Source organism: Ceratotherium simum, chromosome 35, assembly GCF_057802395.1.
Source record: "Ceratotherium simum simum isolate JZ-2026a chromosome 35, ASM5780239v1, whole genome shotgun sequence".
Taxonomy (NCBI): Eukaryota; Metazoa; Chordata; class Mammalia; order Perissodactyla; family Rhinocerotidae; genus Ceratotherium; species Ceratotherium simum.
Window position 1 is genome coordinate 11,753,377 of NC_141934.1, and position 27,251 is coordinate 11,780,627.

The window sequence follows — 27,251 nt, forward strand, 5'->3', positions numbered from 1 at the left end:
GGCTCTGCACGTCCGGCTTCCGGCGTCCGGAGCGGCGGGGCTCTCGCGCGGAGCGGCGAGCTGTGTGTTGCCGGCGGGACCCGGGCGAGGTGAGCGGGCCGGGGGGCGGGGAGGGGGCGAAGGGGCGTCCGCGCCGGCGGGAGTGGCTGCGAGGGCTCGGGGAAGGCGGCCTCGCCGTGGGGCTTCCGTTTCGCCGACGGCTCTGCCGAGGGCGGGCCGCCCGGCGTCACCGGGGAGTCGGGCCCGGGTCGGGCGGGGACCGAGCCTCCGCCGCGAAGTGTGCACAGCGGAGCCCGAGCCTGGGCTGAAGTCCCCGGGTGCCGAGCCCTGCCTGCCGCGGGACCTAGGGCAGGTCGTGTAACCGCGCTCAGCCTCGTTTTCCGTATCTGAAGCCTGTACGGAAACGCCAGTAGTCTCCAGCTCGTGGACGGGTCTTGATGCTTGCATTATCGGCCTGAAGCGTCCAGCCAGTGCTTGGCGTCTGTGGAGGCCTCTCTAACTCGTGACAACTCTAATTATTACTCTGCCCAGCGGCGTTATTGACTCCCATGTAGCTGGGACCCCCCAGAACATCTCCCTCCTTGTACTCCTGGATGAGTGTGGGTCCACCAGCACGCAGCCAGTGCACCAGAGACTGGAACAAGCAGGGAGAACTGTGTAACAGAGCGGACCCGAGTGTGACACTGCCTGTGGCGGTAGTGAACTCCTGTCCCCAGGGGCTGCTTGCAGCAGCTGGGCGACAAGAATCACATCGCTGTCACACAGTGAATGTATTACTGCGTAGTGCACCATGCTTGGCACTTCGTGTGCATTTAATACTCATACACTGAGTACCTGGTAGGAGTGGGATTTGAAGTCAGGCTGTGATTGTAGTACCTGATTTCACATGCACTTTGCTAGGTTCAGTCCCTAATCCAGTAATAGTGATGATGATCCTAATCTTGGCACTCCAGTAACAGCTCTTGTTCCTGGAGCACTTATTCTGAGCTAAGTGTTTTTTAAGCACCATCTCATTGAATCTGACTTATAAGCATTCTCAAAGGTTGGTATAGTAGTTAATCCATTTAAGAGACAGCTAAATCTCATCACCCAGCTACCAAGAGTTGAATTCTCTATTCCAACCCATAGATGTCTGACTGCTAAGGTAGTGTTCATAATTAAGACTGCCTTCCAGCTCATCAGAGGAAAACTAAGTCTTAGGGTTTCATCATCAAGTAATGTATTTCAGAAAGCTTATTCTCAAATATCACCCTCCTGGGACTGCCAAGGGTCCAGTATAACTCTTTCCTCAATGATAGAAAAAATAATAAAATGTAGGGTCCAGGAAGATGACCACCCAGTTTTGGAGGCAATAATATATAGAATAACATACTTATTTAGTTATTTTTGTGTGGTTTGTGTATATGGGAGTGTGTGATTTTTATGACATTGGGACTAGGAAATACATGCTTGAGAATCACGTAGACTGTTGGGACTAGTCTTTTCTTCCATCTGTTGTCGTACCGATTGTTTTCTAAGTGTTTATGCTGAGGAAGATTCGCCCTGAGCAAACATCTGTTGCCAATCTTCCCTTTTGTTGTATGTGAGCCGCCACCATAGCATGGCCACTGACAGACAAATGGTGTGGGTCCACGCCCGGGAACCAAACCTGGGCTGCCAAAGCGGAGCATGCAGAACTTAACCACTAGGCCATCAGGACTGGCTCTGTTCTATTTTTGCTGAGGAAGATTTGCCCTGAGCTAACATCTGTTGCCAATCCTCCACTTTTCGCTTGAGGCCCTGAGTTAACATCCTTGCCTATTTTCCTCTATTTTGTACATGGGTCGCTGCTACAGCATGGCTGACAAGTGGTGTAGGTCCACACTGGGATCCGAACCCACGAACCCAGGCTGCCGAAGTGGAGTGCACCAAACTTAACCACTAGGCCACTGGGGCTTTCCCTTGTTTTCTAAAATAAGGTTTTAACGTCTGCTTTGTTGAATTTTAACAACGGTTTTAAGGGACCGTGAGTTTGGAGGAAGTTCTGAAGGCAGCAGGGAGTAGGACTCACAGGGAATCCTTCTCCTGCTGTGCCCAGGACTCATCACAGACTGTGCCTTTTTCATCCCTTCCTTTAGTGACTGGCCATGTCACTGTCCCACTTGTACCGGGACGGGGAAGGCCACATGGATGACGATGAGGACGAGCGGGAGAACTTCGAGATCACCGACTGGGATCTCCAGAATGAATTCAACCCCAACCGGCAGCGCCACTGGCAGACCAAGGAAGAGGCCACCTACGGAGTGTGGGCAGAGCGGGACTCGGACGAAGAGAGGCCCAGCTTTGGAGGCAAACGGTACTGGCCGGCATGGGGCTGCCTCCCCTTGCTTTAGTGAAGACGGAGAGGGAGTGGGGGAGATACCCCCATAAATATACTTCTCTCCTGGCCTTACTGAGCCCCTGCGCTATGACATCAGCTAGGGAGGTCCTGTTTCCTCTTTAGGCTAGAGGGCTGCTCCTTCACTGATTTGATCATCAGTTGGTGTCTGTTGAGTGATTACGTGTATTAGGCATTGCGCTATAGACTCAGTCCTTGCCTTTCAAGATCCCAGACTCGAGTGGATGGAGACAGGCGTTAATTAACAACTCACACAATGGAAGTTCGTAACTGATTTAGGACCTAAGGGAGAGCACGTTTTAGGGTGTTGGACCTATTTGGAGAGGTCAGGAAGATTTCTCTGGAGAAGCCATCCTTGAGCTGAATGAAAGAACGTAACTAGGGTAGGAGAGGTGTGGGTAAGCAAAGGCCCTTAACGGGAGGCCACAGGGTATATCCGCGAGGACGCGAAAGGCTTTGCGGGCTGGAGTGGAGAGAGGGAGGGGAGCACAGTTTGAGAAGAGGCCGAGGGTCTGTGGTAGAGGTGTGGCGTGGCGCGGGGCTGTGTCTGGAGGAGCCCCTTGGCTGGTGTGCAGAGTTGTCGTGGAGTCACAGTGGAAGATGGAGCTGTGTGAGGAGGCGGTGGTCCCTGCAGAGGGGGAGGCCTGGGCTAGGAGGGGGCAGGGAGATGAGGATTCAGGCCGAAAGTCCCCTCCTCAGTGTGAAGTCACGTGTGCACTGGCTACAGCTCGCTTGACCAGAGTGTGTAGTAGGTGTGGGTGTGTCTCCCTGTCCCCATCTGTGCCCTGTAGGCTCCAGCCCGTTGCTACTGGGGAGAAAGAGTATAGAGATCAATTCAACCCCTTCTCATCTGGCAGGGAAATGTAAAAGTAGATGGCAAATAGATCAGAGGTGAAGAATTGCATAGTCAAAAGAGAATAATAGCCAACGTCTATTGGCTGCTTGCTTGTTCTAGGTTCTTCACACGCCTGGTGTCATTTACCTTATGAGAAAGGCACCATTATTATCAACTCATTTTACAGATGAATAAACTGAGGCCAAAGGTCACACAGCTAGGCGCTGAGAATCTGGGCCTCTGACTCGAGAGTCTGGGCTCTTAACCACTAAGTTTGGGCTCTGTAACCACTAAGCATCTTTCAGGAACAAAGACTCTGAATTTTATTGCTGCCATGGGGATGTTTAATTACTAGGTTGGTCGTTTTATAAAACTTCACTTTATTTTGCAATATTCCCAGGGTTTTTCATTGAAATCTTTTCTCTGTTCGTTTAACCACAATACAAAGATACCAGGTTCGGTTTATACAAAGGGGAACTGAGGTTAATGACGTTGTAAGTACTGTTCTTGAGGTAATCAGGATTAAAATCAGTACTTTGCATCTCACAGAATTAATTTCTTAGGTATTTTAGTCTAGTTTTCAGATTCAAATAAATTTAATGGGCATGGACTTTTTCTAAGAGTTTGATAAATTTATTAATACATTTTTTTATTCATATAATCTCTTTTAATTTATTTATAATTTTTATCTATCAGAATTTCTTTCCTGTTTGATTTTTGTACTCAAAATAGTGTCCAAAACAAACGCTTTTTAAAGTAAGTTAATTAAAAAATGTATAAGGAAACCTGGATTATCTCATCATATTTTGAATTTTTAATCAACTCTGCACTAATATTGATAGCTCTTCAGCCATAGAGTTGACTTGAACACATCAGGTAAAAATATTAAATGTGGTTACAGGAAGCCAGATCTGGGTCCCTTTTGATATGAGTAAACAATTTGCTCTTTTCAAATGGGTCCCTTGAGGTCCTCTCTGAGGAATTCTCTGGCCAGCAAAGTTTCTACAAGGGGAGGCTGCAGAGGAGTTCCTTACAGACACCCTGGGGTGTCATGGTTTGCCTGCAGGGCCCGCGACTACTCTGCACCGGTCAACTTCATCAGCGCGGGGCTCAAGAAAGGGGCAGCAGAGGAGGCGGAGTTGGAAGATTCTGATGATGAAGAGAAACCTGTTAAGCAGGATGACTTTCCTAAGGATTTCGGACCCAAGAAGTTAAAAACGGTAGCGTCTTTATCGCAGGATTGTGACTTGAGTAATATCCTTGGAAGGTCATTGTGGCCTAAGCTGCTGGGGGGAGGGGTGCTCAGCTGGAGGCGGTTGTGTGGGTTTCTCCCTGTGGTGGCAGGTTCCTGTGAGGTGTGAGGTGGGCACACCTAACACACATCACAGGTATATTTTTGGTTTGTATGACATTTTTCATAGTGCTCTGTGACTGCCAGGCCATTTTCCCATCAGCCAAGCTTGCTATCTTAGATTTTTCTTCTTTTTTTCCCCCCCTAACTAAACTTTGATTTTTCTTCTTTTCAGGGTGGCAATTTTAAACCCAGCCAGAAAGGCTTTGCAGGAGGAACCAAGTCTTTCATGGATTTTGGCAGCTGGGAAAGACACACAAAAGGGATTGGACAGAAGCTTCTTCAGAAGATGGGCTACGTTCCTGGAAGGGGCCTCGGGAAGAACGCACAGGGTATGGCACCATCGCCCTGTAGTCTGCACGAGGAGGCGAGGTGGAGGAAAGGGGCGGTTTGTGGAGGGGTTTGCTTTTGCTCTTTCAAAAGTACTTTAACTCCACAGCCTGCTCTGCCAGCACCAGACAGTTGTGCTCCTAAGCTACCTTGCTTTATCAAACACAAATAAAATATTTGTTTCAGCAGGAGGAAAAGGGTTAGGGGCTAAAACAGGCTGCAAACTGATGGGCTGAAGACAGGCTTCTTTTTGGCCTGTCCAGTGTTTCTAAAAAAATTGAATTTGTCAGCAATGTTTAAAAATCAGTTTCACTTGAAATTTTAAATTTTGCCTGGCAGTAATTGGTTTAGCTGAATCGTAGCTGCCCCAGGACAGGGCACATGGCCTTCTCTTGGGAGCAGTCTCCCTGTTGTCCTTCACCCCAGCCCACTTCACTTGTTGACATTAATCCTGGGCCCTGAGGGCACATGAGTTGGTAGTCTCTGCTCCAAGGGTTTCAGTTTTGCAAAAACAGTTATTGTCCTTCAGGAATATCAATAAAACATTGTGTGTAGCTTTATTTGTGTGGGGAAGATCAACTCTGAGCTAACATCCATGCCAATCCTCCTCTTTTTGCTGAGGAAGACTGGCCCTGGGCCAACATCTGCACCCATCTTCCTCTACTGTGTATGGGACACTGCCACAGCATGGCCTGACAAGTGGTGTGTTGATCCGCACCCAGGATCCGAACCCGTGAACCCCAGGCCACTGAAGTGGAGAGTGTGAACTTAACTGCTACGCCACCAGGTCGGCCCCATGTGTGTAGCTTTTTTAATAGCTGGAGACACGTGGCTGTAAAGTTGCCTGAGCAGTTCCTGCATTGGTTATCTCCATCTTCTCTCAGCAGCACTGTCTCCTCTTGTCTTCACCCCTGACCCCGTCACACACGGCTCTTCTCAGACATCCTTATCTCCTCGATAGCAAAGCCATTCACACCAAGCACTTGGACTCCTCCTGTGAGAACTTGCTTTCCCTTTCCTTGACCTTTCCCGTGAGCAGTCACCAAGTGGATATAAATGATAGTATTCTCTGTAATCAGATCCCACTCCCTAAGTAACTGCTAAAGGTAAATCCAGGTTATGTGTTGAAAACATTAGCTGTGTGAAAAGTCCGTGAACTTGAGTAAAGCTCGAATGGTGACTGGAATGAGACTGAGGGGACTGGTCTAATTTGAGATTTCCACAGGACTAACTGGAAGGGGGAGGAGGTAGGAAGTTTGGGGTGGGAGGGAATCTTCATTGAGATGTTGTAGTCCTGTTTGTAAACTCTTTCATAAGGAAACGTGTGTTTCCAAGGCTTAGACGTGTATAAAACAAGCATAGGAGGCGTGAACTGCTCAGTAGAATAGACGGAGTCTCACGTTACGTGGCAGCTTCACCTCGCTTCAGCCAGAACAGACATATTACCTGAGTTACCGTACTTTCCTTATCAGAGGCGTCCAGATAAGCGACAGGTAGGATTTAGTGTGCCGGAGTTCCCAGTTGTAAACAAACTGTTCTCTTTTCTTCCAGTCCACTAAAAACATGAATCCAGGTGGAAATGGAAATCTGTGTGTAGGACATAAATAACCTAATGTTAGCACACTGTTCTGTGGCAGCAGAAATGCTCAGAAGTTTCACATCACAGGGGACTGAACAGTGTTAGAGGGCAGAGAAGGGTGTCCTTCCTGGGTAGGGTGTTACTGCATGTATGGACCGTGGAAGCGTGACTTCACCGAGTGGCTTATCCAAAGACAGGAACTGCTGTGATCTAAAGTCTCTCTTTTTTTCTTTTGCTGCAATATGTTAGGTATCATTAACCCAATCGAAGCCAAACAGAGAAAGGGAAAGGGCGCTGTGGGAGCTTACGGCTCGGAGCGTACCACTCAGTCCCTGCAGGACTTCCCCGTGGTCGACTCAGAAGAGGAAGCGGAGGAGGTAACCAGAGTCAGGAGATGCGAGGGGGTGGTGTCTGTGCCATTTCACATCCTTGTTAGTTCATCTGTTCATTCATTCATATCCGGTGAGTCTTCAGATGGTTCTTGCACACCTGTTTGTAGGTGCTGTGCTGGTCCACAGAGAGACAGCAAACAGCGAACCACGGTGTGGTTAGAAAGTGCAATAAGTGCTAAGAAGTGCCCAGTAGAAAATAAGGTTGGGAGTGTGTGTGTGTGGGAGGGGCCTTAGCATACTTGAATAGATAGGGTGGGCAGGGAAGACCTCTCAGGGAAGGAAATATTTCACTTGACACCTGGCAGGAGAGAAGGCACCAGCCACAGGGCGAGTCGAGAGGCCAGAGGACGCTGAGAGAAGCTCCGAGCTTGGTGGTGAAGAGCCCATAAAGGAGACTGTTATGGCAGCATCCAAGCCCACCAAGCAGGGAGGGGCATCCTGGTGCACTGAGAGATGCAGGCCACACCGCCAGGCCCTGAAGGCCATCTATAGGTGCTGGGGTTTCACCTCAGGTGCAGCAGGGGCCATCTGGGGTTAGGTGTGTGTAGCTTGGCTCCAGTGGTGGAAGAAGCCGGCGGTCGTGACTGAAATACTACTCCTTTCCCCCTTGTGTTGATGAGGGACAGCAGGAGGCTGCAGAGACGCGTGGCCACTTCTTGTTGCTGACCCTCTCCTTTGACCGAGGAGGGAGACGTGGGATGAGGTGGGACTGACTGCTGAGTCAGGGGCTCTCAGAATTAGAAGCCAGCGGGTGCCAGGCGTGCAACAAGTGAGGAAGGTGAGCCAGGGCTGAGGCAGCGAGGAGGGGCAGGGCCTGTCTAAAGGGCTAGTTTCTAGTCAGCTCTAGGTGATTGTTGCCATTTAGAATGTGCGCTCAGTTTTGCCTGATCTTCCGATTTTCCCGAAGTAGAAGTCCAGATTTTTTTTAAGAAAACATTACAAGTTTTAAACCAGTGTGAGAAAAACAAAATGACAACCACAAAGCCCACTTCTGTGGGCTGGACTCTGCTACCCTCAGACCAACAGCTCCCTCCTTTACTTTAGGTCTTTGTACAGAAAAGTTCTGCGAACCCTGATTACAAAAGATATCTGCCTTGAAACTTATTTACCTTCATTTTAAATTAGAAGCAAGTAAATCTTTTATGTTGTATTTCTAAGTTTCACATGAGGTAAATTTGAAACTAGCATAGTCTCTGCCCATGGTAGATGCTCAGTAAGTGTTGCCTTTATCTTTTTTTTTTTTTTTTTGTGAGGAAGCCCAGCTCTGAGCTAACATCTATTGCCAATCCTCCTCCTTTTTTTCCCCCCAAAGCCCCAGTAGATAGTTGTATGTCATAGCTGCACATCCTTCTAGTAGCTGTATGTGGGATGCCGCCTCGGCATGGCTGGAGAAGCGGTGCCTTGCTGCGCGCCCGGGATCCGAATCCGGGCCACCAGTAGCAGAGCGCGTGCACTTAACCTTTAAGCCACAGGGCCGGCCCTCAGTGTTGCCTTTATCTTTGCGTTCCTCTTCCAGTCTGCTATCCTGCCTTCTGCACTTCGTTATTGTGAGAAGGTGAATGGGTGTCAGGGGTATCATTTGATGGTTTTAGTGTCACGCAGGCACAATCCTTAGCACAGAACGATGTGTGAATCTAAGATTGCGGCTACTGAATGTCTGCTGATGGTCTCAGTGGGCCCACCTGCTGTAAAAAGTGGCCTTTCTTGTTGTACCTGACTGCATCCCTCTGGTTCAGGAGTTTCAGAAGGAGCTGAGCCAGTGGAGGAAAGACCCCAGCGGCAGCAAGAAGAAGCCCAAATACTCGTACAAGACGGTGGAGGAGTTGAAGGCCAAGGGCAGGATTAGCAAGAAGCTCACCGCCCCCCAGAAGGAGCTTTCTCAGGTCAAGGTACGGGGGCCCTCGGACACCTGGCCCAGGAGGGGGCGTTGGAAAACACAAAAAAGTAATCCTGCCCCCAGGAGCAATCACTGAACACTTTCTAAGGTCCCTCTGGGCTCCTTCTTTTTATCTTGCTTTTCTCACTGGAGAGCAGCGTGTTCCCATTCCTACCAAGTTCCTGCTCTGTGCCAGGCACTCTTCATGGCACCTTAGTGAAGAATCAGTGTTCCCACCTTTCTGGAGTTTACAGTCAGTGAATTTAATAACATTCATGTTACTAAAAACTCACTGTGAACATCGCTGTTAGTGCATAATTCCAGAGAGTGGCTCTACTGTTCCTTGGCCCTGCCTCTACTGCTTGACCTGTAGCTTTTTCCGGGTTGGTTTGGGTTTGTGGCAGGCTGGTTTGTGTATAAAGCCTGGCCTTTGTTTCAGACATCTTGTAAGGAAGGAGCACAGTCACCAGGTTAAGGACTAGGAAGGGATGTAAGGCTCTTAAATCCCGGGAGGGTGCACTCGCTCGCTCGCTGACCAGGAGTGCGGAAGACAGTCCTCAGGACACATCAGCATTGAGTTTTTTTTTTAATAGATCAGATTTCAGCCACTGTTAGGTGCATATAGTCCTAGGTTTTCCGTCACTCTCCCAAGCAGCTGAAGAACAGTGGTGACAGGTGGCTGTTGTCGTTTGCTGTAGGAGATAGAGTGTGTCATAGAACTCAGATCTTGAGTGGGCTCTCAAGTGTCAGGGTGTTGTGCATCAAATCACCTGGCAGGTGGGGGCGGGTAAGAAATACAGGTGTCCAGGTCCCAGCCAGAGATTTTAAGTCAGGTCTAGGCTGGGCCCGAGGACTCCATGGTTGTTACTTCTCCCCATGTGATTCTTTTTTTTTTTTTTTTTGTGAGGAAGATCAGCCCTGAGCTAACATCCATGCCAATCCTCCTCTTTTTGCTGAGGAAGACTGGCCCTGGGCTAACATCTGTGCCCATCTTCCTCCACTTTATGTGGGACGCTGCCACAGCATGGCTTGACAAGCAGTGCGTCGGTGCGCGCCTGGGATCTGAATCCGGGCCGCCAGCAGCGGAGCGCGTGCACTTAACCTCTACACCACGGGGCCGGCCCCTCCCGAAGTGATTCTAATGCGGGTGCTTCATTGATCCCACTGTTATTTAAAGTGGTGACAAGTCTGTTTCAGAAGTCAAGTCCATATTCACATTCCCTCAGTTTTCTTAAAATGTTGGAATTAGCTCATTTCCTAGGTTATCTTTGTCCAGCAACTGTTTTTTTGAACATTTCATTTTGTTTTTAAATTAAAGAAATAACTATCACAGAGCAGTGTGCAGTACATTTTAGAAAATTAGGAAATAGAGAAGCAAAAATATAAATATTATTTTCCTTCCTTCCCAAAGATTACTAGTTTTAACACTTAGACATACATCCTTCCAGATCTTTTTCTTTGCTTAAATATGCATGTTTTTTACTGAAATCTGGTAGTTTGATTGTATCTGTTGTTTTATTACCTGCTTTTGATCAGTACAGCCTCTGCTTTTCCATGAAGATAGATTTTCCTCTCAGCTAAATTCTGTATTCAAATTTTGTCAGTTTTCCTAAAAAGTCGTCTCCGTGTGGTTTGTCCAGAGGGTTCCAGTCTAGAACTGCTGGTTGCGTCTGATGGTTGTGTCCCTTGAGTCTCCTCTACTCTAGGGCTGTGTGGACCCCACTTGGAGAAGCACTGCCGTCTCCAGCTCTGCTGGGTAGTGCGGTTTCACGCACCTCTAGCGTCGCGCCCTCCCCTGGCCTTGGCCCTGTGTTGACGGGGGCACGTGGTGAGCACTAACCTGCGTCCCCTCTGCCACCTTCTCCAAGGTGATAGACATGACTGGGCGGGAGCAGAAGGTCTACTACAGCTACAGCCAGATCAGCCACAAGCACAGCATCCCCGACGACGGGCTGCCGCTGCTGGCGCCGCCGCTGCCACAGCCCGGCAGAGAGGCCAAGGCCCCGGGCTTCGCGCTGCCCGAGCTGGAGCACAACCTGCAGCTGCTCATCGACCTCACGGAGCAGGAGATCATCCAGAACGACCGGCAGCTGCAGTACGAGCGGGACATGGTGGTCACCCTCTCCCACGAGCTGGAGAAGATGTCGGAGGTCCTGGACCACGAGGGGCGGCTCATCGGCAACCTCAGCAAGGTCCTGGAGATGGTGGAGGAGTGCGAGCGGCGCATGCAGCCCAACTGCAGCGACCCCCTCACCCTGGACGAGTGCGCCCGCATCTTCGAGACCCTGCAGGACAAGTACTACGAGGAGTACCGGATGTCCGACCGCGTGGACCTCGCCGTGGCCATCGTCTACCCGCTCATGAAGGAGTACTTCAAGGAGTGGGATCCCCTCAAAGTGAGTTGCCGGGGAAATCAGCCTCTCTGCCTCTTGTTTGGGCCATGCCTTGGCTCCAAGAGATCATCCAGAGGGCAGGAGGGCTGTTGACTTGCTGCCTCTCAGTGGCTGTGTGCTTCTCCTCAGGACTGTACTTACGGCACCGAGATCATCTCCAAGTGGAAAAGCCTGCTGGAGAACGACCAGCTCCTGTCCCATGGTGGGCAGGACCTCTCGGCAGATGCCTTTCACAGGTAGTCCGTGCAGGGCGGGGCGCTGTGCTCCTGCTGCCGGCTCCTGGGGGACTGGGAAGGATCACTACTAGGCTGGGGAAGGTGGGGGTGCTCGCCTTTAATGGGGCTCTTCTACATGCTCGCACTGCTCTAGGATTTCAGGTCATTCATTCATTCATCTTATGCTTGTCAAGTGTCTGTTGAGTGTCGTGCATGTGCCAGGTACTCGGCTTGCCCCGGGAGTAAAGCAGACAGCCTCTGTCTCCCGTAAGTGGAAAAGGCAGATGGAGAATGAGGAAGTGGACACACAAACCCAGGGTGCACACTGGGCACAGCAACAGAGGATAACAGGGTCGCACACCCGTCTGATGGAGTGGAGCTCTGTCAGAGGAGGTGACGTTCAAGCTGTGACCCAAGGAGTAAGGCGTCAGCTGTGCAGAGGGCTCTAGGTGGGAAAATACATGACGCCTGGAGAGGGAGCCTTTGTTCCAGGGCCACGAGCCTGTGTGACCCCCGCAGCAACCCTGCCAAGCCAGGCCGGTGCTCCTGTGGAGACTGAGGCCCAAGCTGAGTGGGCACAGGAAGAGGCAGGCACAGGTCTGGCCAGTGGGGACTGGCCTGATGGCTCTGTGATCGGGCTTCCACGCTGTTGCCTTGTTCTTTCTCATTCTAGAGTGGGGGGTGGTGGTGTACTATGTACACTTTGAGACGAATCAGTGCAGTAGCCAGCCTGCCCGCTGCTTTCTCTCACAGGCTCATTTGGGAAGTCTGGATGCCTTTTGTTCGAAATATTGTCACCCAGTGGCAGCCAAGGAACTGTGACCCGATGGTGGACTTTTTGGATAGCTGGGTGCACATTATCCCCGTGTGGATCCTAGATAACATACTGGACCAGCTCATCTTCCCCAAGCTGCAGAAAGAGGTAGGGCCCAGAGTCGAGGAAACAGCTGTCTGTTGTCAGTAACCTTGGGGACTTGTTCAGCATTTCTCTTCATGATCTCAGTGCTGTTAAAACGCCTGCAGTTAACAGAATTCGTCAGCACAGCTACTGTCCTATAATGCTAACTCCAGCCTTTTCTCAGCACTTTTTTCCTCAAAGCCACCCTTAATAGAGAATTCATTTTCTTGGTTTCTTTAATAAAATTAAATTGTGCCATTTCTGAGATTTAATACCACTTCATGGGTATGTTTGTTTGTAGGTCAGTGTCTCTGTTTTGGGGAAATGTAGTGCAAAATGCCTACAAAGCACCTTGGCAGCCTCTTTGTACCTAATGTGTCCCCCACACGTGGAAAGGACTGTGGACCTTGGCCAGGAGAGCATGTGGCCTCCACGCCATTAACTACACAGGGTGTCTGTCCTGCCTGCCCCACAGGCTGCATGAACTGTTTTTCCCCCACTCCTGCAGGTGGAGAACTGGAACCCGCTGACGGACACCGTCCCCATCCACTCATGGATCCACCCGTGGCTGCCCCTCATGCAGGCGCGCCTGGAGCCGCTCTATTCCCCCATCCGCAGCAAGCTGTCCAGCGCCCTGCAGAAGTGGCACCCCAGCGACTCCTCGGCCAAGCTCATCCTGCAGCCCTGGAAAGATGTCTTCACCCCTGGCTCCTGGGAGGCATTCATGGTCAAGAACATAGTGCCCAAGCTGGGTAAGGAAATGGGAAAACGCATCCAAGTCTGGCACCTTCGGTGCCCTGGTTTCTGCGGCCAGCAGTAATGATCGTGCTGCTTAAAACACGGACTTTGAGCTCTCTGAAAAGGCTTAGCACACACGGGTTCTCACCATAAAAGCGGGGCCATCTTGTGTACTGAGGCTGAATGTGAATGTAACCAGGGTCCTTTCTGCTGCTCAGTTACAGCAACAGCTAAACGGCTGTAGTGACTAGTCAGACTCAGCGTGCCTCCCAGTTCCTGATGGGTTCGTTTGCGCTTCTGGTAACAGGATAGCTATTGGTGTTCTGAAATTTGTGATATCTGATTCAAAATATATATCACTTATCTCTGGGTTAGAGAAAAAAACTTTTTAAGAATTGCTGTGTCAAGAGCTTAAAACTGACCTTTAAACGCAGATCAAAGACTGCCATTGTCTGGTGAGGATTTTGCTCTTTGTGTGTCTGTGGGTTGGCCATAGAGACTGGGTTTGTCTTCCAGGGATCTGTCTCGGAGAGCTAGTCATTAACCCCCACCAGCAGCACATGGATGCTTTTTATTGGGTCATCGACTGGGAAGGGATGATCTCCGTCTCCAGCCTGGTGGGGCTCCTTGAGAAGCACTTCTTCCCCAAGTGGCTTCAGGTACACTTGGTTTTGTTGGGGGTGGGAGAATTCAGTTAATTTTTTGCTCAGGTCTGACTACAGGTGCACGATCCTTGGATAACCCTCAGGTGATAGTGCTTTATGTAACAGAAATAAATCACATGGGACGGTAGGAATGAGTTGAGCGGTAACAGCGACCACCAATTCTTCAACATCTGCTGCGTGCCAGATGCTGGTGGAAGCACTTTATTTGCGTTATCTCCACTCCTCACCACAGCCCTTTGGGGCAGGGCCTGCGGAATCCCTACTGGATAGACAGCAGGCTGAGGCTCAGAGTTTACATGCAAGGGCACTCAGCTACCAAGCTGACTCCAAATTCCAGACTTGAAAGTACCAGACTGTTCAGCCCCTATGATCCCCCTACAAGTGTCACCAGCTCATAGGACCAGAATCAAAACAAAACAAATAGCCCCTTTGGAAGTTCTGCTCTCAATTGTTGCCAGTGCGGATGCAAGTTTCTTATTTGTTCTTTTTGGCAGGTGCTGTGCTCCTGGCTCAGTAACAGCCCCAATTATGAAGAGATCACCAAGTGGTACCTGGGTTGGAAGTCCATGTTCTCAGACCAAGTGCTGGCACACCCGTCCGTCAAGGACAAATTTAACGAAGCCCTGGATATCATGAACAGGGCGGTGTCCTCCAATGTTGGTGAGTGGGGATTCTGTTTGGGTGTCCTGGCCTGAGCTCCGTGTTTCTGAACACACGTAAGTGACACAGAACCAGAGCGTTCAGGTACCTGTAGGCTGCCTAGAGCCTAGCTCACCCCCTGCTCCACAGACACTGACTCTCACCCACTGGCTTTGGCTGTGTAGTTAGCTAGCACCCCCTGCCCAGCTCTCCTGTGACTGGGAGGGGTGTTTTCCCTGAATGGAGTCTGACTTAATTAAGCTGGACTCCCACTATGGGGTCTACCTCCAGGGCCCACCTTCATAACCACTGTGCTGGGGAGCTCTTAGGGTTCCTTCGTGCATCTGCTCGGCCACCGTGGGCATGCTGCCCAAGTGTAACAGCCCACAGCGTGGAGGCCAGGCAGTTTAATGCTTAGTAGGTGCTGAACCGCTCTTAGCCCCGTTGTCTTTAACTGTAGACAGTATTAGTACCTACTTCTAGGTTTCTCACAGAACCTAGAGGGATTAAGAGAGTTACTGTTGGTGTATATACAGCACTCACTGGGTGGTGTCTTCGTTGTGTCAGAAGTAGGCAGCTGACTGTTCACTTAATATCTGTTCCCACAACTACTCGCTTCTAAGGAAGTCATGGCCGACATCAGGAGTTTGGGGAGTCTACTCAACCAGCCCTGTGTCAGTGTGCTCACCTCTCAGAGCAGAGGCCACCGGAGCACCGAGTCTAACCTTGTTTCACAGATGAGCTCAACAAGGCCAAACACTTGTTCAAGGTCACACAGCTACAGAGGCAGCAGGGACTGTAATTTCCATTTCCTGAGCCTTTAACTCTTTCTACTTAACCTATTACATGAAAACAAAGTGTTAGAATTCATGGATTAGATACCATTTACTGAGGCAAATACACGTCTATGCTCTCTACTTATCCATGTCTTTCAAGGGACATCAATAGGCTGTCTTCATTTTCATACTTGCTAGAAATTCTTCCTCGGCCACCCTGGCCCCAAGCTCCTGGAACTGTCCCCCATCTGTACCCCTCAGTTAGCACTGGGCATTTGGGGTCCTACATTATCCTTCAACATGTATGTTTTAGCTCCCCATATAGATTTTCACTTCTTCCAGGGCCAAGGGCCTGTCTGGGTAAGTTAAAAAGATCTCCAGGAGAGGCCCTGTGTTTTTAAGGTTCTAAAAGCTGCCTTTTTAGCAGTATGGAGTGAAAACTCTACCAAGCAAGATGGGAACAGGATGGTGGCTAACTGTCAAGGTTCCCAGCCCTGAAAGGATAAGTCCCTTGTGGATGTATCGTTTTACGTTGAATATTTAATAATCTCTCTGGTTGGTTACCACATATTAGCCAGAAATCTTCAGGCCAGTTTCTATGTGATGGCAGCCAGTTGTCTGACTCCCCCAGAGGCACCTGACCCTCTGCTTGATTCAGTGCTGCGTGTCCTTGAGGCACAGCTGCCTTTCAGTGAGTCACAGGTAGGTTTCACCTGTGGCAGACCCGATTTCTGTACCTGCTGGAACAGCTCGCCTCACTCCCTGCCCTCTGTATCTCCCAGGGGCCTACATGCAGCCAGGAGCGCGGGAGAACATTGCCTACCTCACCCACACGGAGCGGAGGAAGGACTTCCAGTACGAGGCCATGCAGGAGCGACGGGAGGCCGAGAACATGGCCCAGAGGGGCATCGGCGTGGCCGCCAGCTCCGTGCCCATGAACTTTAAGGACCTCATCGAGACCAAGGCAGAGGAGCACAACATTGTCTTCATGCCCGTCATTGGGAAGCGACACGAAGGCAAGCAGCTCTACACCTTTGGCCGCATCGTCATCTACATCGACCGGGGAGTGGTATTCGTCCAGGGCGAGAAGACCTGGGTGCCCACCTCACTGCAGAGCCTGATAGACATGGCCAAGTAGACTGCAGTAGGCCAGGGCAGACTAGACACTCGCACCTGAGAGGGACATATTTATGAATAAACAAGATTTTAAACTGTCTTCCAAAGTGTAACATCTCTATTTAGGAGATACTCCCTGTCAGGCCAGGTCACCAAGGAAGGATGTAAAACATGAGAATGCTACTTTAAAAGTGCATAAAACTTTACACCAAGTCCTTCCGCAGCATATCATCCTCTCAACGGAAGAGCCAAGTTGAGGGATTTCCTGGTCTCTGCATCTGGCCCGCTGCAGAGAGGAGTTCTCTGCAGACCCTCTGTGGCGCCCTTCCCTGGAGTCTCTGGGGCAGCTGCCGCTCAGCCAACACCGGATGCACTACAGCGAGTTCAAGTCAGTAGCTGAAGGCTCTTCCGTCGTCTTGTTCCGTATGATTTCAAGGTCCTCACAGTCCTGATAATCGGGCTCTTCCCGAAACGCCCAAGTATCCATAGAGAGCTGTTGTAGTTTCTGTACGGGGAACCACTGGATGGCGGTATCATTGAACACGTCCATGTACTGTGAAGTCTGAGGCAACGCAAGCTCCTCCAGTCCCTGTAAAATCTGAGCAGAAAAATCCAAATGTAAAACGTAAAAACCTGGTGGTCATAGCAAACCCCACCCTCCTGGGCTATATTTCCATTTTACTGGTCACCACCCCCGACTCTGTTATACTTTTTAAAAAGTAAGGACTAGGATATTTTAAGTGCTTTTGTGCAATGAATTGGAAGCCCCAAGGGCAGTAGACATGTTGGACTATGATACTGAGAATAAAGGAAATTAGGAAAAAATGAAGAGATGTGCTAAAGTGCCATAGCTTTCTGGAACACAGACCCATGGAGAGAGCTCCCTGACAGAACAGTAACCTCACTGTGCCTTCAGTTAGCCCCTCATGAGCGTCCTCCCTCCTACACACCTGAAGGCAGCACTCCTCACGGTGAGGCAGAAAGTACAACTGCACACCGTTTTCCATCCCAGCCCTTCATCAGATAAATACCTTTGCAATGTAGGGGTAATTTTTCTGCAGAATACTTGTCAGCAACCTAGAAATAAAAATTAAAAAAACGTGATTAGGAGATGGATCATGAGAATGGCTTTATTCCACTTAAAACATAGAAAGGCAAGATGTTTTAAATAAACCAAGAATTTTTTTTAAATGTGGGATGTAGAGTGGGTTAAATAATCAGTAGGAAATGTGAATGCCCCAGTAACTGCCCATGTCATCGAGAAAAATGACAGAGCAGACCCACAGGCATCGTGAAACGGAGGGAATCGAGAGAAATCAAATGGTTTTTCCCATTTTTAAAAAACATCTCTGTCCATCATCAGGCAGGAAGGAATTACTGGCATAAAGATTCCTTAACTTGCTTCACAGCCTGTCTTCCATCTAACCCTTTGTCTGAACGTTTCTCCTTGGGGGTCAATCTGAGGAATGGGCTTCCCCTCGGGCCTGACAGAATCCCGGTGTTCTCAAGCTTACCTCTCCTCAAGTCCTTTGAAACTGTTCCCAATGATGACCATCTTGGACAGGGCATCTACTGACCAGTTACTCCATAAGAGATTGTTGTACAGGGCTGTCCCACAATGGAGCATGTAAAAGATGGTGGGCTCACCACAAACACTCCGTTTTCCTTCCTGGGGGTACAGTATGCACAGGTGTAACACACTTCTTACAACAAGGGGAGGGAGAGGTAAGGACAGATTAATAATGAGCTGAGAGTTCTCACATCAACACACACGTAATCATGTGAGGTGACAGATGTGTCACCTTAGTGTGGTAATCATTTCACAATATCGTGTATCAAATCACATTGGACACCTTAAACTTACAAAATATTATGTGTCAATTATATCTCAATACAGCTGGGAAAAAAATAATGAGCTGAGAGAAAGGCAAGTTCAAGTATCAAATGGAAAAAAAGAACGTTCCATTGTGGAAGAGTTACATTACAAGTGTGTATGGAATCTATAAAGCATGTGGGACTAAGAGGCGGGAAATCGTGATGTCCAGGAAGAACTCATGTTTACTTAACAAACGTGTGTCCCACACAGAAAGCTCTGGATTAACGAAGGGGCTTCTTGGGTCCGTGATAGCGAGAGGGACGGCAATGGTTACTGCCCCCCTGCACCGTGTTCAGTAACCCCTCATGCTTCCTGTGTCACTTGCTGCAGATCCCTATCACAATTGAGTCCTTTTCCAATGTCCCTTGGGGGTCACAGCTGCCCCCTCTTGAGAACCACTGCTCCACAGCCAAGCTCCTTGGCAGGGAACACGAGGCCCTCCCTTTGCTGTCTGGCCCCTGCCTACGTCCCAGCCTCTCCTCTCTCCCCTCTTCTCCTTGTGGCTTCCCTTATGTTAATAACAAACTGGCCACGGTTCCTAAGAGCCAGCTCTGCACAGGCCGCCTGCAATCCTGGTCCTGTCCTTCTAGCAAACTCCTGGTAGACCTTCAAATCCCAGCTCAGCCGCAGGAAACCTTCCTCCACCCCTGCAAACAGCCCAAATTTCCTTCCCGTCTCAACCCCCAGTCTATGGTTCTACCTCACTGTGCATTCGTCCTTTACTTGTTTATAGACCACATGGCTCGATGTGACTGTGGGCTCCATGAAGGTGGATCGGCTCCCATTCATCTTGGTCTCCCCAGAGCTCCTGGCCTAGCACAGAGCAGCACTCACAAAAGATGGTCTGGACTGAATGGCCGTGTTTTAGGAGCTTGCCTACATTGGCGAATGATTCCCTTCTCTCAGCAAGGCCTGATTTTCATGTTTCAGAATAAGCAACGAAATGGCAGTTTCAGAACAGAGAGGAAGCAAATGACCATTCTGTGAACCCCAAGACAATGCAAAACCAAATTCAGAGGCATTGGCCTATACTGGCTTCAGCCCTCTGCTTGTGAAATGAATTTCCTTTTTCCAGAGTTCTCAAGAAATTTCAAATCCCTGCCATTTTACAAGATGCCGGGGTGGCAGAGGATTTATCCACAACTCACAGCGAGGTGCTGTGGGTCTGACTGGGCTACAGCTCCAAAGAGGGATGTTCCACCCCTGTTATTCCCTCGCCAGGACAGGGTAAATTCCTACCAGAGGCCTCTTGGGAGGCACCGAGGCTGTGTGCCCTTTTTATTTTTTTCCAACTTAGCATAATTTCTGGACAGTGAATTCTCATAACAATTTTGCAAACCTAACATGTTCTGGTTCATGCCATTTGTGTATGTTTTTCTGACAGGTACAACATAGGCCAAAATGTGGGTAACTGGTCACATATTACAGGCACTGGGAAAGCAAGCAGTGCACAGGGATGACTGCTGTTTCAAAGAACACGTGCCCACAGGACAGAGCCTGGGGTCAGCAAGGTGAGCAGTTACACAGCCACCGGCTTCCCGTTACTAAAGCACTTACCTCATTCTCACTGAGGACAGTCACACCCAGGCTGCTAAGAACTGCAGTTTCGAGCGGGCTAAACAGAGGGTCATACACCCAGCAGTGACTTCTGGGGATCTGCAGAAGGGAAGAATGAGTGGTTTATTTGAACCCGAACATCTGTGTGCACAGCGTGTGCAAGACCAGGGGAGGGAGCGAGAAAGACGAATCTGAAAATCTACCTGGCACTTTTCCAGGAAGAGGAGCAAAAACGTTAGCTGGTTTCTAGCTATGACGCAGCTGGCAAAGTTCCCAATGCCGTAACACACACACTTCAAGTGGAAGCTTCCTGTGGCCAGGCTGTCTCCTGGGATGGAGCCTGTGGCTGCATCTGACTCACCTGGCGATGAGTCAAGATGCAGGTTTCCCAGGGCTTCCTCAAGAGTCCCCACAGGGGCCTTCAGCTGTTCCAGATGTTTTGTAAGACATCTGTTGATGGTTTCTGAAAGAAAAGGCCCCCCAGTACAGTCAGAGGGCACGCTCTGGCCCTGTGAACCAGGTTATCCACAGACGAAGCCCACAGACCAGGGAGAAAAGGAGCAAAGCGGTAAAGGCTTCAACTCCTCAGAGAGAAGTGCTGCTGGCCTCCCTCCCAAACACGCCTGGACACGCAGCCATGTCCACCAACACTGACAGGCTGTCCCGGTCCCCGCACACCCACAGCCTACAACCTAAGAGAATGTTTCAAGCAAAAATAGGTTTCATTTATGGGCAGTTTCCATCTAAAACTCTAATGTGAACTCATTCTAATTAATAGGAGGCTCCTGGTAAATGCAGGTTAAGCTCTGAAGTACCTACTTTTTTGATTATAAGAAAGAATAGAGGAGTAGAGCTCTCAAAATCACACAATAAATGGCTGGGAGTAAATGGCTGTAAAAAGGTCAAAGAAAAATGGTAGGCTGGGGCTTCTACAGCCTAATGGAAAATACTGTTTAAATCTTCTCATGTAGTGGTGGATTCTCTTGTCTCTCCTTTTAGCATACTAGTCCTGAATTTAGTTGAACACATCTGTATGCAAAACAAAACAAAAAGGAAAAAGCCATACATTGTCACAGGATATTAATTTTCACTTGTTAGCAAAGATATCTTTAACTAAGACTCCAGGCTAGGAAAGGTTGCATGAAAAGCTGGCTCTTTTAGTCCTTGCTGCTAAAAGAATTGACAAAAGCTTCTTGAAAAACAACTTGACGATGGATATCAAGTTGGTCCCTGCCTTTCACTTAATAATTTCACTTCTGGAATATATCCTAAGAAGATCATCTTAAATTTGGTAAAAGCTTTATGCATAAAGGTGCTCATTGCAAAGTTATGTATAATAACTAAAAAACAAAGAAAACAAACTAAATGTCCCTCAATAAAAATTATAACTATAGTATGTTCACTCCATGTATTAATATTTATGTTGCTACACACATCGTTTAGGAAGAGTATAACTGCATGGGGGGAAAAAGTCTCCATTGTAACGTCAAGGAAAAGAGCAGGATAAATTTAATTTAAACAATAAGGATAATGACACCTAACACTTATTGCTTCTTGTGTGGCAGGCAAGCACTATTCTAACCATTTAACTAAATGGTCTCATTTAACACACAAAATTATAACACAGGATATGCACAGTATCATCTCCATTTCACAGATAAAGCAACTGAGGGTCAGACTTGGTTAAGGGCCAAAAGACCACAGCTGTGAGGGGAAGTCAGAACTAGCACCCAGCATGTACACTGCTCTGTGAAGCAAAACGTCATCTAATGAGGCTGGATTCCTTTCTTTGCCCACATTCAGGCCCTCCTCCCACCCCTACTGCCCCCAGCCTTGGCCAGGCGGTACCCACCTAGTGATGAACTCCAGAAATCAGAGATAAGCAGGTCCTCCCTGTTGAGAAAAAATGGCATGGTCATCTCTCATCCTTTTCAGGGCTACCCTAACAGTGAGACCCTCCTCCAGACCATGAGCTGGATGCGGGGAGGAGGATGGAGTGCCCTCAGACGCAGAGCCCATCCTTGAGTGACAGGAGGAGGAGACACAGTGAACCGGTCCATAGCAGTACGGCTGGGGCTCAGAGAGGGCAGGAGAGAGGGCTTCCTGGGGGAGGTCTCTGATTCCTGCGGACAGGTCTAGGGCTGTTCTGTATCCTTGGTCCACAACAGAGCCTAGCACAGAGGCACAGCTCCATAACTACTCGTTAAATGCACAGATTGAGCCTCTCTGAGCTTCAATTTCTTCACCTCTAAAATGGGGATAAGAATTTTACCTATCATGGAGTTGTGAGAGGGATTAAATGGGTTAACACTTGGCACAGTGCCTCGCACATAGCAGGTACTCAATAAACAGCCTTTGTTACTATAAATAATTCCAAGGCGAAAGTAAAAGAAGAGACAAAACGAAGTGTCTGGGCTTTCTTAAATCATGTCAGCTGGTTTCCACAAACCCAAAAGTGAATTAAAAAGAACTGAATGAATTCTCCAGTCAAGGGACAGAATGGCTGAATGGATAAAAAACCAAGATCCATCTAAAAGAGACTCGCTTGAGATGTAAGGACACAGACTGAAACTGAAGGGATGGAAAAAGATGTTTCATGCAAATGGAAACCAAAAGAAAGCTGGGATAGCTATTATCAGACAAAATAGACTTTAAATCAAAGACATACCAAAATTTATGGGCTGCAGCAACAGCAGTTCTAAGAGGGGAGTTCATAACGATGAATCCCTACCTCAAGAAACAAGAAAAGGCTCAAATAAAGAACCTAACTTTACACTTAAGAAACTAGAAAAAGAAGAACAAGCCTGAAGTTAGTAGAAGGAAGGAAATACAGTCATCTGTCACTGAACGATGGGGATACATTCTGAGAAATGTGTTGTTAGGTGATTACACTGTTGTGCAAACATCATAGAGTGACTTACACAAACCTAGATGGTACAGCCTACTACACGCCTGGGCTGTATGGTACTAATCTTACGGGAACACTGTTGTCTATTCAGTCCATTGTTGACCAACACGTCATTATGCGGTGTGTGACTGTAACAACGGTTAGAGAAGAAATAAACGAAATAGAGACTAAAAAGACACTGGAAAAAAATCAATGAAAGTAAGAGCTGGTTCTTTGAAAAGATAAACAAAATTGACAAACCTTTAGCTAGACTCACCAAGAAAAAAAAGAGAGGACTCAAATAAAATTAGAAATGCAAGGGGAGATATTACAACTAATACCACAGAAGTACAAAGGATCATAAGAGACTACAATGAACAATTATATGCCAACAAATTGGATAATCTAGAAGAAATGAATAAATTCCTAGAAACATACAACCTACCAAAACTGAATCATGAAGAAACAGAAAATCTGAATAGACTGATTACTAGTAAGGAGATTGAATCAGTAAACAAAACCTCCTAACAAACAAAAGTCTAGGACCAGACAGCTTCACTGGTGAATTCTACCAAACATTCAAAGAAGAATTAATACCAATCCTTCTCAAACTCCTCAAAAAAACAGGAGAGGAGGGAACTCTTCCAAATTCATTTTATGAGGCCAGCATTACCCTGACACCAAAAACTGATAAGGACACCACAAGAAAAGAAAATTACAGGCCAATATCCGTGATGAACATAGATACAAAGATCCTCAACAAAATACAAGCAAACCAAATTCAACAATACATTAAAAGTATCATACAGCACAATTAAGTGGGATTTATTCTAGGGGTGCGAGGATGGTTCAGCATCTGCACATCAATCCATGTGATACATGTTAACAAAATGAAGGATAAAAATCATACAGTCATCTATACAGATACAGAAAAAGCATCTGACAAAATTCAACATCCATTTATGATAAAAACTTAACCAAGTGGGTACAGAGGGACAGAACCTCAACATAATAAAGGCCATATATGACAAACCGCAGCTAACAGCGTACTCAGTGCTGAAAGCCGAAAGCTTTCCTCTAAGATCAGGAACAAGACAGGGTGCCCACTCTCACCGCTCCTATTCAACACAGTACCAGAGGGTTTAGCAGGACCAGTTAGGCAAGAAAAGGAAATAAAAGGCATCTACATTGGAAAGGAAGAAGTAAAACTGTCACTATTTGTGGATGACATGATTTTATCTACAGAAAACCCTAAAGAGTCCAAGAAAAAAACCTGCTGGAACTAATAAACAAATTCAGTAATGTTGCAGGATACAAAATCTGTACACAAAAATCTGTTGTGTTTCTATATACTAATAATGAACTATCACAAAGAGAAATTAAGAAAACAATCCCATTTACAATTGCATTAAGAGAACAAAATACCTAGGAATAAATTTAACCAAGGAGATGAAAGACCTGTATACTAAAAACTATAAGACATTAAGGAAAGAAATTGAAGAAAACACAAATAAATGGAAAGATATTCCATACTCATGGACTGGAAGAATTAATATTGTGAAAATGTCCATACTACCCAAAGCAATCTACAGATTAAATGCAATCCCTATCAAAATTCCAATGGCATTTTTCACAGACAGAGAACAATCCTAAAATTTGTGTGGAACCAAAAAAGACCCTGAATAGCCAAGGCAATCTGGAGACAGAAGAACAAAGCTGGAGGCATAATGCTCCCTGATTTCAAACTCTATGACAAAGCACAGTAATTAATATAGTATGGTCTTGGCATGAAAATAGACCCATAGATCAATGGAACAGAATAGAGAGCCCAGAAATAAACCCACGCATATGTGGTCAATTCATTTTCGACAAAGGAGCCAAGAATATACAATGGGGAAAGGACAGTCTCTTCAATAAATGGTGTTGGGAAAACTGGACAACCATACGCAAAAGAATGAAACTGGACAACTATTTTACACCATCAACAAAAATCAACTCAAAACGGATTAAAGACTTGAATGTAAGACCTGAAACCATAAAACTCCTAGAAGAAAACACAGGGGAAAAGCTCCTTGATATTGGTCTTGGTGGTGATTTTTTGAATCTGACACCAAAAGTAAAAGCAACAAAAGTAAAGATAAACAAGTGGGACTACATCAAACTAAAAAGGTTCTGCACAGCAAAGGAAACCATCAACAAAATGAAAAGGCAACCTACAGAATGGGAGAATATATTTGCAAATCATGTATTTGATAAGGGATTAATATCCAAAATATATAAAGAACTCATACAACTCAATAGCAAAAACCAAACAACCTGATTAAACAATGGGTAGAAGATCTGAACAGACATTTTTCCAAAGATGACATACAGACGGCCAACAGGTACATGAAAAGATGCTGAACATCATTAATCATCAGGGAAATGCGAATCAAAACCACAATGAGACATCACCTCACGCCTGTTAGAATGGCTACTATCAAAAAGACAAGAAATAACAAGTATTGGCAAGGATGTGGAGAAAAGGGAACCCTTGTGCACTGTTGGTGGGAATGTAAATTGGTGCACCCACTATGGAAACAGTAGGGAGGTTCCTCAAAAAATTAAAAATAGACCTACCATATGATCTACCAATTCTACTTCTAGGTATTTACCCAAAGAAAACAAATACACTACCTTGAAAAGATATCTGCACCCCCATGTTCATTGCAGGATTATTTACAATAGCCAAGATATGGGAACAACCTAAGCATCCATTGATGGATGAATGGATAAAGAAATTGTGGTATATATACAATGGAATACTACTCAGCCATAAAAAAGAATGAAACTTTGCCATTTGTGACAACATGGATGAACTTGAAGGCATTATGCTAAGTGAAATAAGTCAGACAGAGAAAGACAAATACTGTATGATCTCACTTATATGGGGAATCTAAAAAACAAACAAAAAAACCTGAGTTTATAAATACAGAGAACAGACTGGTGGTTGCCAGAGGTGGGGGGAATAGGGGGTGGGTGAAATGGGTGAAGAAAGTCAAGAGGTACAAACTTTCAGTTACAAAATATATAAGTCATGGGGATGTAACGTGCAGCACGGTGACTGCAGTTAATAATAATGTATTGCATATCTGAAAGTTGCTAAGAGAGTAGATCTTAAAAGTTGTCATCAGAAGGAAAAGAAATTTTGTCAAAAAAAAAAAAAGAAAAGATGGATTTAAACCAACAAGCCATAAGCCAGCGTTCGGGGGCTCAGAGAGGAGACAGAATTGGAACAGTCTGCCCAGAGGCTGCCCTCACGTTCCTCACAGAGGGCAGAGGAGAGCTCTAAGGGTCAGGGGGAGCTTTGTAAACTGGCGAGTGCCTGCTCAGAACGGCACGTGAAGTGCTGGGCTCCTCTGTACAGAGCGACCGCGACTGCACCACACTTGGGGGTGCAGGTAGAAGCAGGGAGCTCCTGGGGGACACTGAAGCGACCGAGGAGGAATAACAATGTCAAGGCATATGGAAAGCGCCTTAAGGGCTCTCCAAACCCCTAGGCACACTCATTCTGGTTGGCATCTCTTCCGAAAGCCTAGAAAAGTCGCTGCTGCCTTTTCTCAGGCTCAGGCAGCCGGTGAGCCAACTGCTTTCTTCCAGTGCTGACCTCGGAGTCACCACCGCCTCCCGACCCCAATTCTGGGGGAAGGCAGCACATAAAATGAGTCTCATTTCTCAGGCCCTTCAGCTGTTGATCTGAAGAAGCGCTGAGACCAGCTGTCATTTATTGAGCTCCCGGAGGACTGCAAACAAATCACTGCAAACGCAAGTGGGGAACACTTGCCGAGTGCTTCCTTGTGTTAGGCACTAAGTACTGTGTAAGGCACGCTTAGCAAGGCGTGGAGGGACGGGCGATGGGGGGACCCGCATAACGGGGGCTGCGGAGCACGGTTTCGGAGCCGCCAAGTCCCGGCTGCGCTCCGTCTGCGCGCGTCCCGTATCTCCGTAAGACTCGGCGCCCCGCCAGGGTCCCCGCGCAGCCGAGATGCTCACGCGGGGACGGTGTGGGACGCTTACGCCAGGGCCAGGCACGCAGCAGCTCCTCGGTCAACTGGTGACACTCGTGCAGACGGCCACCACGTGCTCGTGTTGCTTCCCTGGTGTCGGCAATGCCAATGCCAACCGACACCGGCATGATACTAACACCAAACACTGGTACTGCGCTGACCACGCACCAGGCCCTGTTCGAAATGCTCCACACTGACTAATTCACTGACTCCTCAAAACAAGCCTACGTAAGTACTATTTCCATGTCCACCTCACAGAGGAGCAAACTGAGGCACAGAGCTACGTAACCCGCGCGGGGTCACGCAGCTGTAATTGCAGTCAGTGGAAGGACAGCCTTTATCGAGCGCCGACTACGCTCCCGTCTGTAAGGAGCGCGTTAGCTGCGTTACGAAAGGGGAGCTCACAAGACCCCCTTTCAAGGGTCTGCAGTTACGCCCACTCTACAGATGGCGAGACTGAGGCTCAGAGAGGGTTCCCACAGGCGTGAGGGTGCCAACTCAGGGCCCACCTGGCACTCACCCGGCCTCCCGAATGCGACGAAGCACGACCCCACGGTCCGCCTCGGGCTCCGCTTCCGGGCCCCGGGCCGCCGCCTCTCTCCGCCGCGGGCGGCGCGCCGCAGAGCGCTTCCTCCGCGGAGCCGCGACCCGCCAGGCATCCAGCGCCGCCGCCATGGCCTCTGACGTCATCGGCGCGCGGCGCGC

The 27,251-nt window shown here is 48.1% G+C and overlaps 2 protein-coding genes across 2 annotated transcripts; one reads left to right on the forward strand and one right to left on the reverse strand.

Moving 5' to 3' along the window:
* Positions 1 to 16,280, forward strand: TFIP11 (tuftelin interacting protein 11). Its single transcript, XM_087424028.1, has 13 exons — positions 1 to 89; positions 2,118 to 2,335; positions 4,279 to 4,432; positions 4,739 to 4,895; positions 6,722 to 6,849; positions 8,601 to 8,753; positions 10,609 to 11,136; positions 11,263 to 11,369; positions 12,102 to 12,270; positions 12,755 to 12,998; positions 13,501 to 13,643; positions 14,144 to 14,309; positions 15,847 to 16,280. Exons 2-13 carry the CDS (start codon positions 2,127 to 2,129, stop codon positions 16,200 to 16,202), a joined length of 2,514 nt encoding a protein of 837 aa, XP_087280154.1. The 5' UTR covers positions 1 to 89; positions 2,118 to 2,126; the 3' UTR covers positions 16,203 to 16,280.
* SRRD (SRR1 domain containing) lies at positions 16,281 to 27,236 on the reverse strand. Its single transcript, XM_004430109.3, has 7 exons — positions 27,067 to 27,236; positions 21,466 to 21,506; positions 19,817 to 20,076; positions 19,614 to 19,712; positions 17,695 to 17,849; positions 17,212 to 17,257; positions 16,281 to 16,778 (listed from the first exon to the last, which is right to left on the reverse strand). Exons 1-7 carry the CDS (start codon positions 27,234 to 27,236, stop codon positions 16,554 to 16,556), a joined length of 996 nt encoding a protein of 331 aa, XP_004430166.1. The 3' UTR covers positions 16,281 to 16,553.
* Between the last annotated feature and the right edge of the window lie 15 nt (positions 27,237 to 27,251).